General features: G+C 42.3%; 1 protein-coding gene across 1 annotated transcript in view; it reads left to right on the forward strand.

Moving 5' to 3' along the window:
- The window catches only part of NAMPT (nicotinamide phosphoribosyltransferase), a 56,228-nt gene that overhangs the window by 24,872 nt on the left and 12,948 nt on the right, over positions 1-18,408 (forward strand). Inside the window, exons 4-10 of the mRNA XM_019509420.1 lie at positions 1,851-1,979; positions 4,543-4,701; positions 5,032-5,168; positions 10,858-11,083; positions 13,699-13,818; positions 17,211-17,351; positions 17,548-17,682. Coding sequence (XP_019364965.1) covers positions 1,851-1,979; positions 4,543-4,701; positions 5,032-5,168; positions 10,858-11,083; positions 13,699-13,818; positions 17,211-17,351; positions 17,548-17,682 — 1,047 coding nt within the window. The remainder of the gene's footprint in view (positions 1-1,850; positions 1,980-4,542; positions 4,702-5,031; positions 5,169-10,857; positions 11,084-13,698; positions 13,819-17,210; positions 17,352-17,547; positions 17,683-18,408) is intronic.

Genomic DNA, 18,408 nt, shown 5'->3' on the forward strand with positions numbered 1-18,408 from the left:
TTTGGGTGAGCTGTCAAAGGCCTCAATGGTAGCCCCATCCCTTGACAGGTGCCCTGCCTCCCACTTGCCTTCTTGGGACCGGGCATCCCACGCCCTGAACTTTGCCACCAGAAGTCCCTCCCTTTGCCCCCCAGAAGTACTCCTTTTAGGGGGGGTGCCATCTTAGACCCAGAAAAAAAAAACCCACAGGTTGGTTAAATTGCATTAAACATGGTCTGAACAGACTTAGGATAGAAAGGCCTTTGTTCGCCATTAGCTAAAATTAAAGCCGCTGTAATCCTGAATAAATCTGTCTATACTGTATAATGCAGTTTAGTGGCCACTTATGAATTCAACCTTTTAATTCTGAATCAACTTTCCCAAGGGTCCTTGTGCAGACTTACCTTATTTTGATCAGTCTTTATTGCTGAAACAGGATAAATACCCTTCATCGATCCTTCAAATATGCCACCTGGGTTTGTTCCATTTTTCTTTTCTTTTGAAGTGAACCAGAGCTATGGGTGACTTTTTAGAGCAGTGCAAAGCATGTAGTTGCACAGGGCCTTGAGCTGGTTCTTGGTGTTTCTGATATCACGTGTAGTAAAAAAAAGGTCTGAAAAAGAATCCTCAGCCCCTACCCCCACTTACCAAAACCTGTGGCATCTTCTGGCTTTCTCTCTCCATTAGACTGTCCCTTTTTAATTCAATTAGCTCATCTGTAAATCCATTTTTAGCTTTTTACAAATTATACTTATTGGCAAATAGTCGCAGGCTTTTTTTGACCTGGCTAAATGGATCATTGTTGTATGTAAATCCAGTCTGTCAGCAACGAAAGGATAGAGAGGAAACTTCTCTAACTGTGTAGCAGTCTCTTGGAAATATCTGGATTTCTTGGATGCATCTTCACTTACTTGAAAGCATTTCTCAAATTTGGAATGGCAGAATTGTATAAAGATTAGCTGATGCTGGTACAGTTGGAGTTGTCAAAGAGCTTGAGATGTATTGGGCTAGCAATGGAGGATGTATATTTTTACTGGCTTAAAATTGCATCATTTTGGTAAAGCAGCACACTTTTTTTTTTTGTCATGAATATTTTATTCTGAATATTTTGTGGAACCTCTAAAGATATATTTTTCTTTGGCTTTATGTAAGCTGCTGTTTATCAATTTAGCTTACGGTACTATTTCAGAAACGTATACTAGTTATTGTCTTTACAGTTGCTGTCTCATGATTTATTCTGCTGCAAACAGGCCCATACATCATATTCCACACGGTGTTTAGTCTTTCAAGCATGAAAGTTAATGTTGACAATCCTTTGAAGTTGAAAGAATAAAACTGAGACTGGACTTGATGTTCAGTAAATAGAGTAGATGAAATCCTTTCTAAAATGAATGTTCAGTGATTCCCTCTTAAAGAAATTAGACTTCATAATAAAACAAGTGTCTGCGCCAAACAATGGTGGGACTTTAAAAAAAAAACAACTTGCCAAGTGGCCTACATTTAGTGTACGTAAAAGTACAATATCAAAGAGAACTGTCAGGCACAACTCTTGTAAAAAGCACTTCCTCTTTGTTCCAAAAATGGCCTTTAAAAACAACAGAGGGGTCTCCTTAAGTAACAGTGTTCAGAGGATAACACTGTTAGTTGGTGCAGTAGTTACACATTTTTGTGAGGCTAGAGGATTTGGTATATCTGTACTTACAGGCTTTGCATTTGTGTTCATGAAGGAGAAACTGTTCTTTCTTCAGTTTTTAACAATTTAAAATGTAAATAAATTTAAGTTTTAACTGATTTCAGCTTAGCTGAAGTCAGTCAGTAGCATTGGTCCAGGGCTTTTCTACCGCCTAATGATATTACTGTGTCTTCTACAGAAGTATGATGGGCATCTTCCTATAGAAATAAAGGCTGTTCCCGAGGGCTCTGTCATTCCCAGAGGACATGTTCTCTTCACAGTAGAAAACACAGATCCAGAATGCTACTGGCTCACCAACTGGATTGAGGTTAGTTTCTGAAAGATAAGCTTTCATGGCTGTAAATGTTAATGTGTTAAAAATTAAGAACAGATTCTTACTCGTTTTATTAAACTTGGGGTGAAAATTTTGCAACCAACCAATTGGGTGTTGCTTTCAGCACATTTAGAATCATAGAAAATTAGGATTAGAAGGGACCTCAGGGGCACGTCCACACATGGAGGCACGTGTGCTTGCAGCAGCTCAAATAGAAGCAGTGCAAATTTGAGCTGGGGCTTTTTGCCTCAGCACATGTGCCCAGACTTGCACTTTGGTGTGGGGCAAATTACGTCAGTTGGGTGTGGGCTACTAGTTAGCCAGGTGGGACTTAAGGCCCACTCTAATTGGGTGTACAAATAGGAACTCCTGGGGCCTGGCCAGTTGGTACCTGGGGATACTAATCCTTTGTCAGCTCAACTGCTACAGCAACACCCCAAATCTGTTTTTTAAAATACCCCAAAATCCATGTTCTTCCACAATTAGAATAAAAGATGTATGTGTGGAGTAAGATCAGTTTGTAAATATATCAATAAAGCATTCCCTATGTTAAAGCAATTTGGAAGACTATCAGTGTTCCTACCATAATAAAATAAATTCTAAATATCTGTGTTGATGTGTACTTTTGGTTTTCTACTCACATGATGGGTGTGTGCTGTGGGGGGTGGGGATGTGGAGTTTGCAGGAGGGTATGGCAAGAGGTGAGAGGGGATGCGGGTTGATATGTGGGTAGGTGTAAGGGGATTGCAAGGGGAAAGTGTGGGGGGCTGCTCAGGAGGGATGGGTCCCTCTTGCCAACCTGGCAGGGGACTCACCCCTCCTGAGCAGCCCCCCCTGACACCCATCCCATAGAGCACATGGACAGTGCTGCCCCCCCCGGTTCCAGCCACTCCACAAGACCACCACCTCCCCCATGCAGGGCCCACACCTTATCCCCTGCAGCAGCAGCGGGAGTGGGGCGCTCAGGGCCTGCTGCTGCCAGCCCTTCTGTGGCCTGTTGCCACTGGCACCCTGGCCACTGGGTGGGGGAGCAGCCATGTGGCAGCCCCTGCTTAAGACCCTCCACAAACCCACCCACATATGGGACATCCTCTCTGCCACTCCTGACATCCCCCGGTACTCCCTGACATCCCACCCCATGTTCCTAACTTACCCTTGACAGCGCTGGGGGCAGTAGGAGCACCACGGAGATGCTCTGGCCAGAAACCTAGAGGACTGACTCCTGGGCCCTGCTGTTTCATGGCATATTTTTTTTAGATACCTTGATATTTAGGTGTCAGATTTTCCCCCGCGCTGCAAATATGCAGCACAAGGATCGTTTTTTTTGTTCCCGCACATGTGCTTCTTGCAGCATCTCAGACCCCTTTGAGATGCTGCAAGGCACGTGTGTGCTCGTGTGGATGTGCCCCATGAGGTCATCTAGGTCACCCTCTGCTCAAAGCAGGACCATCCCTAACTAGATCATTCCAGCCAAGGCTTTATCTAGCCAGCTCTTAACTTCCAAGGATGGAAATTTCACAACCTCGCTGAGTCTCCTGTTCCAGTGTTTTACTACCCTCCTTGTGAGGTTTTTTTTTTTCCTAATACCTAACTTCCCTTGCTGCAACTTGAGACCGTTGCTCCTTGTTCTGTCATCTTCCACCATTGAGAACAGTCTAGCTCCATCCTCTTTGAATCACCTTTGGGTAGTTGAAAGCTCTTATTAAACCCCGCTCTGTCTTCTCCAGACGAAGTAAGCCCAGTTCCCTCAGCCTCTCCTCAGAAGTCATGTGCCCCAACCCCATAACCATTTTGATTGCCTTCTCTTGGACTCTCCAGTTTGTCTACATCTGCTCTGTAGTGGGGGCCCCAAAACTAAACACAGTACTCCAGATGTGGCCTCACCAGGACTCAAAAGAGGGGGAAAACTCACTTTTTTAATGTTTTAATTTTTATTAAAAAAGAAGCATGGGGAAATCTGCAGCAAAGCTCTTATGGTTTGACTTGTGTACATTTTTCTTCCTTTATTTTCTTCAGCTTCTTTTTTATTTCCTTCAACTTGTTAAGGATGATTCCTGCAGTAGGCAGTTATTACGTGACCTGTCTTGCAACAAAATAGGATCTTATTTATGAGGAAGCTTCCAAAAACTAATGGCAATTTCAAAATAACTAGAGTGCAATGTTTGCTTACTGGACCACATCACTTCTCTATATAATCATAAATGAGGGTTGCAGTCAACAGAGCTGCTGTTGCATTCAGCAGTGTTCCTCTGCTGCTCTGCAGTTTCCTGCTCATTCCATTTTAAAATAGCTTTATTTCAGAATTGCCATGACTTTCTGAAATACCCTCATATTTAAGTTTTATTCTAAATGGAGTTATTGAGTGATGCTGAGAGATTTCCCTCCCATGCTCACGTGTTCCACACCTAATCTTTTTGTTTCCTTTTGCAGCTGTGTACATTTTAGAATTCCTTTGTCAGAATGCCTTCATATGAGACTCGGTACCACCTAGGGATTTCTGTGACCTACTCAAACATGGCTTTGTGTTTCTGATAGATTAATCTGATTTTTGTTATAGACTATTCTTGTTCAGTCATGGTATCCAATCACAGTGGCCACAAATTCCAGAGAGCAGAAAAAAATTTTGGCAAAATATTTGCTGGAGACTTCTGGCAGCTTAGAAGGACTGGAGTACAAACTGCATGACTTTGGCTACAGAGGAGTTTCTTCGCAAGAGGTAACACAAATTGCCTAATTTCTTGTTAAAGCATGTCAGCACATGACTGGTCTGTTTTTGTGATCATTTTGTTGTCAGGTAAAATTATACAAGGTATGGGACTTAACATGTAGTATTTTTCTGGTTAAATCCCTCCTTGGGGCTTGAACTGCAGTTTGTTTGGATATGTACTTGGAGAGCTCTTCTGTTTGTTGAAAGTATATGAAGTATCTGGAAGAAATCAGAACTAAATTATGAACAAGTTCTGCAGTACAGAAGTAATTGCATAAAGTGCTTGATAATTAAGCTTTCTGATTTGGTTGGATAATAATTTGTGCCTCCATTTCTTAGACTGCAGGAATAGGAGCATCGGCTCATTTGGTCAACTTCAAAGGAACTGACACAGTAGCAGGAATTGCTTTAATCAAAAAGTACTATGGAACAAAAGATCCAGTTCCAGGATATTCTGTTCCAGCTGCTGAACACAGGTAGTTTCCCAACTATTATAAACCTTTGTTCTAAAGTCCCTTTTTGGTGGGTTTCCATTATTGTATTTTATTGTTCCCTTTTTTTTTCTTACCCAAAACTACTACTTTCCCTCCACAGAAAATGGGAAGGTTAATTACATAGTCAGTTTTTCATGTTATACTGGCTCATCTGTTAAGTTAAATATGTTCTATGCCAACCTCTGTCTGTACAATGTGTTGATACATAGCAGTAGCATAGTTTAACTTTTTGAAAATGTACTTCTTGATTCTGAATTTTAAAGAGTCATATCCCATTATTGACAGTCAGGTTATAAAGTCATAAGTAAGCTTGCAGATTCTTGTCAGTAGGCAGAAACATGGCTGTAGGGCCCAATTCTTTTATAAACTTGACAGATAGAAAAGAAATAACGGAAATTGCCAGCCTTGTGATATACAGCAAAAGCTCTGTTATCCAGCACCCGTGGGTAATGGGGGTGCTGGATAACCAAATATGCCAGTTAGCTGAGAGGCCCAAACAGGCGTCTTTACCTGTCTGGGCTGCCACCCCTCCTGCCACATCTGGTGTGCTGCTGCCGCTCCCTGGCATCAGTGTGCCAGGGGACAGGGAGCGGGGCCCAGCGGATGCTGCTTTGCCCCAGGCCGTGGGGGCTCAGCAGCACAGGCTGCTTTACCCTGGGCCACAGGGGCTAGGCGAAACCGGAAGTACCACAGTGGGCACTTCGGTTTCACTTTTGCTCTGTCAACCAGCATGCCACTTAATAGAGCATGCCAGCTTCTAAGGTGCCAGATAACATGGCTTTTACTGTACATTGATTTTAACAGGGCTTTTGACAGTCTCTCTCCTGACATTCTTACTAGCAAACTAAGGAAGTGATGGGTGATCAGTCATGAACGAGTAAATTAAGATCCAAGGATCTTAATAGCGAGTCTCCAGATGGCTCCATAGCCCAATTTTAGATCCACATGTCTTGTTACAGCGAGGACAGATGTTTCCAGAAGGGATGGGCACTGTGTTGCTGCGAGATGTTCTGGTGTTCTTTTCGCCTGTTCCTCTTTTCCTCTTCTGCCTGTTGACAAGCTGTTGCAAAGTGTTGAGGGTCCTTCCCAAAGAGTCTTTCTCCATTTTGGTTGTTCCTGAGCAAGAGTCTCCCAAATGTTGATGTTAAACCTCTTCATGTTTGCCTTCAGGGTGTCTTTGAAGTGCTTTTTTTTGCCCTCCCATACTTTGCTGACCTTCTTTCAGCTGTGAGAAAAAGATTCTCTTTGGCAGACGGGAGTCAAGCATGCAAACAACATGACCTGTCCAGTGAAGTTGGTTTTAGATTATCATGGCCTAAATGCTGTTGGAATTTCCTTCAGCCAAGATGCTGATATCTGTGCATCTATCCTCCCAGCTAACATGAAGGATCTTGCAAAGGCATTGGTGGTACTTTTTCCAAGCTCTTGAGATGTCTTCTGTATGTGTTTCAAGTTTCCAAGCCATACAGCAGAGTTGGAATGACAATGGATCAATAAACCAAGAGCTTCGTTTCAGCAAGGATGTCATGATTTAAAAAGAGTCTCTTACTCGGACGTCCAAAGGCTGCACTTGCATATTTCATGCGGTGTTGTATTTCTGCATCAATGTCTGTCTTTGAAAGATGGCTTCCAAGATAGGTGAAGTGATCCATGTTCTCCAGCAATTCTCCATTGATTAGAATGGATAGGGGTGTATGTTTCTCCATTTGGAGCAGGTTGGTAATGGACTTACGTTTTGCTGATGTCTAGAGTTAGGCCAATATTCTTGTAGACTTCCAAGAGTACATTAAGAATGGTTTGGAAGTCCATTTCAGATTGAGCAATGACAGCAGTATCATCTGCATACTAAAGCTCCATTATGGATGTTGTTGTGGTCTTTGTTTTGGACTTGAATCTGTTGAGGTTGAAAAGTCTTCCATTCATTCTATACACAATTTCAATTCCAGGTGGGAGCTTTCTGTCAACGAGGTGCATTATGGTGGAGATGAAGATGGAAAACAAAGTTGTGGCAATGACGCAACCTTGCTTCACTTGGGTTTTCACCTCAAATGATTGTTTGACTCCCATTACTGAGAACCCTTACTGACATGTCATGGAGAAGTCTCAGAACACTGGATTTGTTTGGGCAACCAGTTTTGGACAAGTTTTTCCATAGGGCTTTACAGTTTATAGAATCAAAAGTTTTAGAGAAGTCGATGAAGGCCAGAGAGGTCAGTTTTGCTTATGACACTTCTAGATTTCACGTATTGTAAAGTTCATGTCCACAGTTCCTCCAAGATGGTCTGAAGTCACTTTGAGATTCTGGAAGAATTTCTTCCACAAGTGGGAGGAGGTAGTTAGTGAGGATACGAGCTATGACTTTGACTTTCCCAGCAGTGGCCAACAATGAGATGCCTCAGTATTTTCTGCAGTCAGCTCTGTCCCCCTTCTTGAAGATAGCAATAGCCAAGGCATCCCTTAGGTCGGCTGGGATTTCCTTGTTCCAGACTTTAAGGATGAGGACATGAAGTTGATGCATAAGTTGTTCTCTTCCTCCTTTGAAAATCTCTGCAGGTATTCTGTCAACACCAGCTGCCTTGTTCTTCATTTTCCCAATGGCATTCCCAACCACTGCCAGGGTAGGCAGCAAACCGAGGTCTTCTCTGATTTGCTTTTTGCGAAAAGTTGTTGATCTTATCTTCATCGACAGTTAAGTCGCAATTCAGAAGGTCCTGGAAATGTTCTTTCCGGTGAGCATTGATGGATTCACTGTCTTTCAGGAGTGTTGTTCCATCCTTTGATCTTAGAGGATTAAGGCCTTGAGTGCTAGGGCCATAGACAGCTTTGGTAGCACTGAAGAAGCAACAAGTGACGGATGTCAGCAAAATGTTAGATTTCTTTTGATTTTTCTGAATCCACCACTCATTCTTCAGTTCTCCTTTGCACCTCTGATTTTGCTTGTTGGTGTGCTTTTTTTCTTGATGGCAGAGTTGAGGTCATTCTGTCAGGTATAGAAAGCTTTCAATTTCCAGTCAATGAGACCTCTCCGGGGATCACCACCTTGTGGTGGTGGAGAGGCTTGCATGTTCCAATGATCCTGACAGCAATGTCGTCAGCAGCTTTATGCTCCTGGTAGGGTCACTTATGGCAGCAAGTTCAGGGAGGAGGTTTCCTGAATAAGAGCTTATCCAAGAAGGTCTGTGATGGGACAGGTGGAAGAAAAGTATAACTCCCTTTTCAGTGACTGTGAAGGCGGATGAAGGCTGCAGCATTCCAAGGGTCTCCAGTCATCTTGGATTCCATGCCATTTGACTTGGATCACTATTTGTCAAGGACTGTGCAACAACATCCTCACACTAAAAGAAATCATGCATAGACATCTTCCTTATGGGAACTATACATTTGCTCTGCACAATGGAAGTCCTACAGCAATCAGCTAGTGGCAGCAGGGACAGGACTGAGTTCTGGAAGTTCCTAGTCATGGACCGGCACATCGACGGTTTGCTTCAGTTATCTTGTTCGAGGAGAAAGGCAGTATGAGCAGTTCAGCAGCTGCACCCGCAACTGAGAAGTCCTATATAGGATCTACTCCACTCACCCCACATGGAGAGGGGGCTAGAAAGGGTGCCCCAAACAGTCTGTCTCAATTGGTTCCTGGCTGGATAAGTATCCAGTGGGATCACCTCTATCTGGTAACTAAGATACAAAAATGTTTTTTGGAACCTGGAATGTATGAACCTTAATGAACTACACAAATAGTGATTGCCCCGGGCGAAGGACAGCAATCATCTTTCATGAACTGAGGAAGTTCAACATCGACATTGCTGCCCTATCTGAAACTCGACGTGCTGGAGAAGGGCATCTGAAAGAAGAAGGTCGAGGATACACCTTCTGGAGAGAGAGCAAAAGAGGAAGCACGGACACATGGAGTTGGTTTTGCCATCAAAAAAGAACTTGTGAACAGACTCTCAGAACTCCCAACTGGTGTTAATTGACTACAGGTCCGGTACTGTGTAATGTCTTCACTGATGATTTGGACAATGGGATTGAATGCACACTTGTCTCATTCTTTAGGTGACATCAGGTTAGATGCAGATGCAGACACTAGGGTAGAGGTAGGATTCAGAATGACCTAGGTACACTGAAATTGTCCGCAATCAACTAGATGAAATTCAACAAAGGCAAGGTCAGAGTCATATACTTATGTTGAGACATTGCAATTATTCCAGCCCAGACTGAGAAATGATTGGTTAGGTTGCAGTACTGCAGAGGAGGACCTGGTGGTTTCAGTGGACCATAAGCTGACTATAAGCCAACAGTGTACACTTGTTGCCCACCCAAAAAAGCCAACAGCATCCTGGGTTGTATTAACAGGAGTCTCTCTGAGAAACAGCTACCACATCCAAGGAAGGCAGCAGGCGTGCAAAATACCCACTCCCGACCCAGCAAGGTAGTGATGAAAAATAACAATACAGAAGTCTGAGGCACTGGTGAAGCCTCAGCTGGAACACTGTGTCCAATTTTGGGCCTTATGCTTCAAGAAGAACACGGACAAATTGGAAAGAGTCCAGCAGAAAATAACAAAAATGAATAGATGCCTGGGAAGCATCTATTCAAGAAGTCAAGAAGACTTTTGCAGAAAGGCTGAAAGAGCTACAGTTATTTAGTCTGGTGAAGAGAAGACCGGGGGAGGGGGTAACAATCTTCGAATATCAGAAGGGAGATGACTGAAAGGATGGAGATGGGCTTTCTCTGTGGCTGTAGGGGGATAGAACTAGGAGTAATGGCCTCAAGCTGTGGCAAAGGAAACTTAGGTTGAAGACTAAGAGAAGTTTTTGAACTGTGAGGATGGTCAAGCTACTCGGGGAGGATGTGGAATCTGCATCAGAGGAAATATTCAAGAGCAGGTTGGATGGATGCTTTGCTGGGATGGTCTAAATCAGGGACGATCCTGTCTTGAGCAAGGGGCTGGACTAGATGGTCATGTGGGATCCCTTCCAGTCCTATTTTTCCTATGATCCTATGTTTGCTAGGACCTTAGACATCAGTGCTTTTTTTTTTTTTCTCTCCCCATTATAGTAGGTTTCATGAAAGTAGAATAAGATTCCCTGATTGTGACAGCCCTTAATGCTGGATTATTTTAACTGCAGATTAAAAATTAAAAAAAAAAACTATTTAAAAAGTTAATCTTCAAACTTGGTTTTCAGAGCCTCTCCAGGTTTAAACCAGTAAATCAAATTGCTTCACCCTGGCCAACTGCAGGGCTGCTGCAGGAAGAAGACATGGAGCTGAGTGTGAATGCTTGATGGTAATCTCTTAGCCTGGAGATTGAGGGGGCTGCTCCTGAGAGAAACTAGGATGCAAGGTTGTTGCATCGCTCTGAGATGGATAAATAAAAATGCTGAGGGAGAATACTTGAAAAGTTTCTTTGCTAAACTGTATTGTATAATATGTAAATCGCTGGAAAAGTCTGAAGGATTAGGCTAGTTTGAATTATAATTGGCTTTATTATAATTCAATACCTTTCTGTACACTACAATATAAAATGTAAGTTTTGATGCTTGAAGTCCTATCTAAAATAGATCTCTAACTTTTATTCCTGTTTTGGTGTGTGTGTGTTTTGGGTTTTTTGTTTTTGTTTGTTTGTTTTTTGTTTTTGGTTTTTGTTTGTTTGTTGTTTTTACCCCTCCAGTACCATTACAGCTTGGGGGAAAGATCATGAAAAAGATGCTTTTGAACACATAGTAACACAGTTTTCTTCAGTGCCTGTATCTGTAGTCAGCGACAGCTATGACATCTACAATGCCTGTGAGAAAATATGGGGGGAAGACTTAAGGCATTTAATTGAATCCAGAAGTCCAGAGGCACCACTGATTATTAGACCAGACTCTGGAAATCCTCTTGACACTGTGTTAAAGGTAATATGTTTCAAAATAAATATTTGTAAAGAGTTTTTAAATGTCTGGCTAACAACTATGGAGAACTTTTTGTATTAAATTTTTTTAGTAAAACTGATAGCTTTTTCTGGGTTGAATCCAGAAGTGTACCTCATTTACACTGGTCTGAGGCAGTGATTCTCAACCCAGGGTGCCAGGGCACCCTTGGATGCTGCAGGATCTTGTCAAGTGTCCCAAAGGAAGTGTGAGGAGATAAGCAGATAACGGCAGGCTCAGGGTCTCCCTGCCTGGCTGCTCCTGTGCGCCCTCTGCAAGATGATAAGCACTATAATAACTTCTGGTTTTTAATTGGGGTGCTGCTCAGTTTACAAAAGTTATGGAGGCAGTGCCTTGAATCTAAAATAAGTTGAGAACCATTGATCTAAGAAAACTCCTATCCTGCATTCTAAAAAGTTCTGTTTCTTTTTACTGGATTGGCTTAATGGCCAAGAACTCTTTCAGAGATATTTGTCTCACTTTAATTCTGAATTCCTCCAAAAGCAGTCAGTATGTATTGTTCTATGAGTTGCCTTCAAATCTTCAAGTATGATGTGCAAGATTTCTTGGATAGTGCATTCTGTTCTTTGATACCATCACTATATAATAGGCAGTAAAAAGGAGGTTGACTAAGTACTAATAAAATGAGAAACTAAAGGAAGCTTTCTTGCTACTTAAGGAAAAACCTGGAGACTCAAAGGCCTGTGATATTGAAAGTATCAGCTGCCCTGAGCTATAGGTGCAAGGAAAAGTTCCAAACCTGTAAGGCTCTGATATTAAACTAGTGGCACTTGGCCTTTAGCAAATGAAGAGCCATGAGTCACCCCACAGAACAGTGGAATGCTGGAAAAAAATCTATATAGATTTCATACAGTTCAGGGCTGGAAGGGACATCGTAAGATCTTTGGGTCCAGCCCCCTGCCCAAGGGGCAGGAAGTCAGCTAGGGTCAAAGAATCCCAGAAAGATAAGCATCCAAATGTTTCTTGAAAGTGTCCGGAGTAGGTGCTTGCACACCTCTGGGAAGAATCTATTCCAGGCCTTAGGGGTTTGGACAGTAAAGAAGTTTTTCCTTATGTCCAGCCTAAAACAGTCTTGCAGGAGTTCATGGCTGTTGGACCTTGCCATCCCTTGGGGTGCGTGGTGATCAGGTGTTCCCCCAGATCCTGATGCACACACCTTATGTACTTATAGGCTGCCACCATGTCTCCCTGAGCCTGCGCTTCTCCAGGCTGAAGAGTCCCATCGCTCACAGCCTCTCTTCACAAGGCCTGTTCTCTTGCCCCGTGATCATGCGTGTGGCTCTCCTCTGGACTCTTTCAAGCTTCTGCATGCCCTTCCTGAATTGCGGAGCCCAGAATTTGATGCAGTACTCCAGCTGCGGCTTCACCAAGGCAGAGTACAGTGGGAGGATGACATTCTGGGTCTTGCTCGAGATGCATTGGTAGATGCAAGCCAGAGTTTTTTGTTCGCTTTGCCAGCTGTGGTATCACATTAGTGGCTCATGTTAATCTTGTGCTCAGTCATGACCCCCAAATCTCTTTCGGCTGTCGTGCTAGCAAGTGTAGCATTGCTGAGCCTATAAGCATGATGTGAGTTTTTTTTCCTGTGAGGTGGAGCACCTTGCATTTCTCTTGATTTGAATGCCATCAGGTTTTCACCCACCCACCTTGCAAACCTATCAAGTTCAGCCTAGAACACCAGCCTATCCTCAAGTGTGGACAATTCCCAAAAATTTGGTGTCATCAGCAAACCTGGCCAGTCCGCTTCTGACACCAGAGTCCAGATCTTTTATGAAGACATTAAAGAGTACAGGTCTGAGAATGGAGCCTTGGGGAAGCTTTACGGGGTGCCATGTTGATTCGGTTCTGTCGACTACCACTCCCTGGGTCCGACCTCGGAGCCAGTTCCCCAGCCATCGGACTGTGGTGTACGCAAGGCCTCAGTTGTCCAATTTTTCCATAAGGACATTGTGGGACACCAGGTCAAAGGCTTTTTTAAAGTCCAAATATATGACATCAACCTCTTCTTCTCTTTTGTCCAGGTGATATGTCACCTGGTCATAGAAGGAAATGAGATTGGTCAAGCAAGGCCTACCCACAACAAACCTATGCTGGCTATCCCTCAAAATGACAAGCCTAACTACCAAAGTTTGGATCAGCAGAAAGAAAGGGGAGACTAAATTTTGATCGATTTCTTTAAGTATGCATCTTCCCAGGCCTTGTGGTATCCTGAACCAGGGGCCAGCAACCCATGTACAACAGCCCACCAAACAAGCTCATATGGCCTGTAAAGCTGGACTGATGGTGGCAATTTAACGGCAGGAGCAGCAGTGGCCAGGCTGCAAGTTGTGGCCTGTCCTCGGAGCAAACTGTACTAATACAGCCCTCCATTTCTAAAAGGTTGCCAACTCCTCCTGTTTTAAACCATTTCCTTGTTGCCAGTCTCTGCAAAATGGCTGCAATACTTTGTTCTTCCACAAGTATGGTTATGTGATGCAGTCATTTTCTTACAAAAAGTAATTCTATAAGTATAGTAATGTGTTTCTTTCCTGGAATGGGGAAGTCTAAATGATTGCCTCTCTTGGGTTTTTTTCCTACAGGTTTTGGAGATCTTGGGGAAGAAGTTCCCTATTGTAGAAAATTCAAAAGGCTACAAGGTGTTGCCACCTTATATCCGAGTTATTCAGGGAGATGGCGTGGATATCAACACACTGCAAGAGGTATGAATTAATGCATCTGAGCGGAGCTAGCAATTCATCTCTTAATCTGGAGTTTCTTAAAACTAGTTAAATGTTTAAAGCTGCTCTGTTGACCTCCACCTTGGCCTTCCTTCCAAACGCTGGCAACAACTAATAATATATAAAAACTAATTTATTAAAATCCCCAAAGGAATTTACAATGCGAGTTACCAAAACTCATTTTCTAATGTTAGTGTTGCAACTCTTATGCTCCTAAACCATCCCTTTTGTTGCATCCCTTCTGTCGAGTGTAATTCGTATCCTCTCAAATACACTATATGAGTATATGGTACCTTAGCAGTAGTAGTAATTAGCTAGCTTGGATTGTCAGTTGTGTAATGCCTTAAATGAGTATCTACATTCGGATTTAAGGGGTGCTTGTGGCTTTGAAGGGGACATTTTTTTAAGTATATGCAAAGCAGGTTAGAAACTACTATTAATGTAAAAATCTGGTGGAGAAGGCAACTTAAAGGGCCAGCTAAAAAGAATAACTGAGCCATCCATATTTTATTCAAAACCATTACATATTAAACTGCTGGTGCCTGACAGTCTGGTAGGTGAGTGCATAACCTTTTCCTGATAAATGTTAAAAGTACAGTTTCAGCACAGCTGAAATCAAAGCATGTTATTTCAAAAATGCTACATACTGGAAATGGAACGTGCTCTTGTCTGGAATGAACTACAAAGCAGGACTGACTGTACCTGAACACTGCTACTTGTAGTGATTGTTGCATTGTACATCAAGATATATGTGCATCCATTGCTGGTTATAAAGGCCAAGCCAGCACAGAATTAAAGCAAGACTCTCTCTCTCTTTTTCTTTTCCTGCTTGGAAAAGTAGTAATCAGCTTTGTCTCAGGGTGTCATCATCTTCTGGCAATTACATTCACTCTCGCTCTCATATATACATGCACACAACTCCCAGCTTCAAAGATTCTGTTCAACTATTCTTACTTTGTCTATTTCTTAGACAGTGGGAGTAAAATAATGGCATACAAGAGCTGTAATTATCCAGGTACTTGACTTGATAAATCACCTGTCATTGATGCATCATTTGAGACAGAGGTTGCTAGTATTGAATTTTAGGATCTTGAATATAGGGTATCTAACAAGTGAATCATTTGTGGGAACATTACCTTGCTGGGGAAGATGGCTAACCAGCTCATTCTGTGACTACCTGAAAAGAAAATCTAATTTTCTTGTGGCTTGTTTTAAAATGGTATTGCACTGAACTTCATTCTTAACATGAACTCTATGTGCAAACTTAAAAGTACAAACTTAAAAGTTAATAACTGAGTTTGAAAAAAAAAAATCCCCTTTTTCAACATGGGTCTCTAACAAATGCTTGCTTACTTAATTTCTTTTATGTCTGTCGAACAGTTGCTCAAGAGAATCCAATTATGAATTAAAAATGTAATATTTTAGGCTGATTTATCCTTGGTATGGCTTGGTGCGTGGAGCTGGACCCAGTGATCTTCCAGGGTCCCTTCTGGCCTTACAATCTGTGGATGACTCTATGACTCTATAAAATGTCAGTTGGGCTACTGCCAGATGAAATATGGCTTTCTAAATTCATAGTCTTCCCAAAAGCATACAGGCTACCTTCTGGAACCTAAAGCTGACAAAATTTGGAGAGGCATCAATTGGTGTCGTTGATTAAACTTTGAGATCTGCTAATCCTTACCGTGCGTATAAGAATATTTTGGTGGGGAAATGCCTTGTTTTTCAGAATATGGAGATTCATATTCTGCAAAATTCTGCACTGGAACTTCAAAATAGTCAGGAAAAATGGTTCTAAGGATGAACTAAAGAGGACAGGAATGAAAAGGATAAATCTTCACTTTTCTTAAAATGAAAGAAGATAATTTATGTTGGAGAAATCAGCACACTCTGGCATGATGGTGTGGTAGTCTTGTGCAAAGTCTTGATGGGCAAAAGCTCTGCGCAGATCCTTAAGAGGTCATAGCTCAGCTGCTGTGGTCTCCCAGTCTTTCCCTGGTTACAATCTGTTGGTCTCTCACCTATAATATTTTATTAGAATGTATCTTGCAAAACCAGTCTAGATGCATGGGGAAACTCTGGGACTCTAAAATACTTCTATGGATGCAGTCCCTTACTGACCTGAATTTGGCTAGTGGCTTATCACCCTGCCTGGAACTGAATAGCTTTTTGTTGTGCTCAAGTGCTCCCTTAAAGGGCACTCTAGCTTCTCAGTCTGTTTGGCCTTGCTGTCCTCACATTTCCTTTTGTGAACTGAGGCCCTGAAGAAATCAAAACAGTGGGAAATTCCAGAGTATTTGACATGCCCAGGAAATTGCCAAAGACTTGCTTTGACTGTTGCAGCTTTCGATCTGACACTTCCCATTAAACTTCTCTCTCCATGCTGTTCTTCCCCCTTCCCTCTTTCTGGATGGCCTGTCCTGAGTGAGGGTATGTGAAAGAAGATAGAAATTTTAAATTTTGTTATGTGCCTTCCTCTTCATAACAGAAAAATCTCCTTGCCTGGAATTTGCTAACAAAAGTAAGACGTGCAGGCATAAGTGGTTGGGGGCTCAAGCACTGACCAATTCTAGACTGGGGCTATGATGTGCCTCTGCTATAACAGCCTAGAAGGCAGTCCAGGAAAACAGATCTTTAACCACTGTAGTTCTGTGGCCATTGTGGGTAGGGCTATCCAATCAATCTGGACTCCAGACTAAAAGCTTTGTGTGTTTAAATTGCCTGTTGGTAGGGTTACATTTAACCTTGGTCTTGTAGCTTTCAGAAAAGATAGCAAAACAACTGAGTATACCAAATAAATGCTCAAGAACTTTGAGGGCAAAAATGAATGTTTTTCCATATGAAGCCTATCCTTCCAACCTAGTACAGCGTTTCTAAGGGTGTGCAATCTAGAATTAGATGCATTACAGTTCTCCTTTTTGTGGAGCTGGTGGTTAGTGATCAGTATTGGTCCAAACAGTTGAGGTTCCTTGAATGCTGAAGTCTACCCACAAGCCTGACAACTGTCTGAACTCTGAGTGCTATGAGAAGCCAGTTAGGACAAAGGATGAATTCTGCTTTTGAGTTCTGCGGCTGTCTGGGTATTGTACTACTGTATCCCTCTGACTATGGGAAGTGTGGGGAGGTGGCATTCCATGTTCAATATTACAATGCAGATAATGGAGTTCTCAAGCAGTAACACTTTATAATTATCACAGGCTAAAGTCTCTTAAAAATGCCAAGTATTGACCAGAGTTGTTACATGTATCTTCTTGAAACTTAATGTTAGCTGGTTTAATTGTCAGTAAAAGAACATCTTGTTAACTAGTGTAATAAGATATGGGAAGTGGCATGCTCTAAAAATACGTTCCTTTATCATTGTTTATCTTTATTAGATTGTGGAGGGAATGAAGGAGAATAAATGGAGTATTGAAAATATTGCCTTTGGATCTGGCGGAGCTTTGTTGCAGAAATTAACTAGGGATCTCTTGAATTGTTCATTCAAATGCAGTTATGTAGTGACCAATGGCCTTGGGGTATGTATTCTCATTCTGTAGTTCATTTATTCAGATCTGAATTGCCCATTTTTTTTAATTTTTTTTATTTTTTTTTTTAATGCTGCAGTTGGACTGGTCCCATCTGCATGATGTATATGAGCACTCACTGGAATATTTGTCTTTTTAAAAAAAATATTTAAATCATGTTGCACTAACTTGTTTCTATGATTTCCAGGTGAATGTCTTCAAGGATCCAGTTGCTGATCCTAACAAAAGGTCAAAGAAGGGCAGATTGTCGCTACACAGGAAGCCTACAGGAGATTATGTTACTTTAGAGGAAGGCAAGGGAGATCTTGAAGAATATGGGCAGGTATGGATTTTATGGCTTATCACTTCAGCAGAAGATGATGATTTCAGTCCCATTTCTAACGCAGAGAAAACGGTCTATGTGTTTCAGCTTAATTTCAAGACTTGCTTACAGTCTTCTTTGTCTGTTGTCCTATAAACACTAACCTCTACCCATAATCCCAGAAGCTCCACTTATACCAAATTCAATAGAAATAGTACTTTAGTTACCATTTAGTTTTAAATTTCAGCATTACCAGTTGGGACTGGAAGGGTAGAAAGACATGAGAAATGCTGTCTGCCATTCTTCTAAACCAGAAGAGTGTTTACAAAGTAAAGAGAGTTTTTACAAGACAGCATGCATGATAGCTCCTCAGCAAATAAAATACTGTTTAAATAATCGTTGCCAACTTCAATGTATTTAAATTGTTTACAAATACATCCAGGGTCTGATAGAACACCCTTTAAATCAGAGGTGGTCCAGACATAAGTGTTATATGCAGCTGTGGAGAGTGGTATGCATGGGATGGGGGCAGGGCATTGAGTGAAGAGAGGTGGGACAGGGTCTGAGGATGCAGGGGACTGTTGCAGCTCTGTGCCTGGGAGGCCAGTAGGGGTGAGGGGGTAGGGCCCATCCTGCCCACTGTGTCCTGCTCATCTGCTTGGCTGCTCAATGGCAAACTTGGTCTGGAGGAACCAGGCTGGCTAAGTCCCATGCAGTCAAGCAGGTTTGCTCAGGGAAGAGTCCTGC

Source organism: Gavialis gangeticus, unplaced genomic scaffold (assembly GCF_001723915.1).
Source record: "Gavialis gangeticus isolate Ggan-Ray unplaced genomic scaffold, GavGan_comp1, whole genome shotgun sequence".
Lineage (NCBI taxonomy): Eukaryota > Metazoa > Chordata > Crocodylia > Gavialidae > Gavialis > Gavialis gangeticus.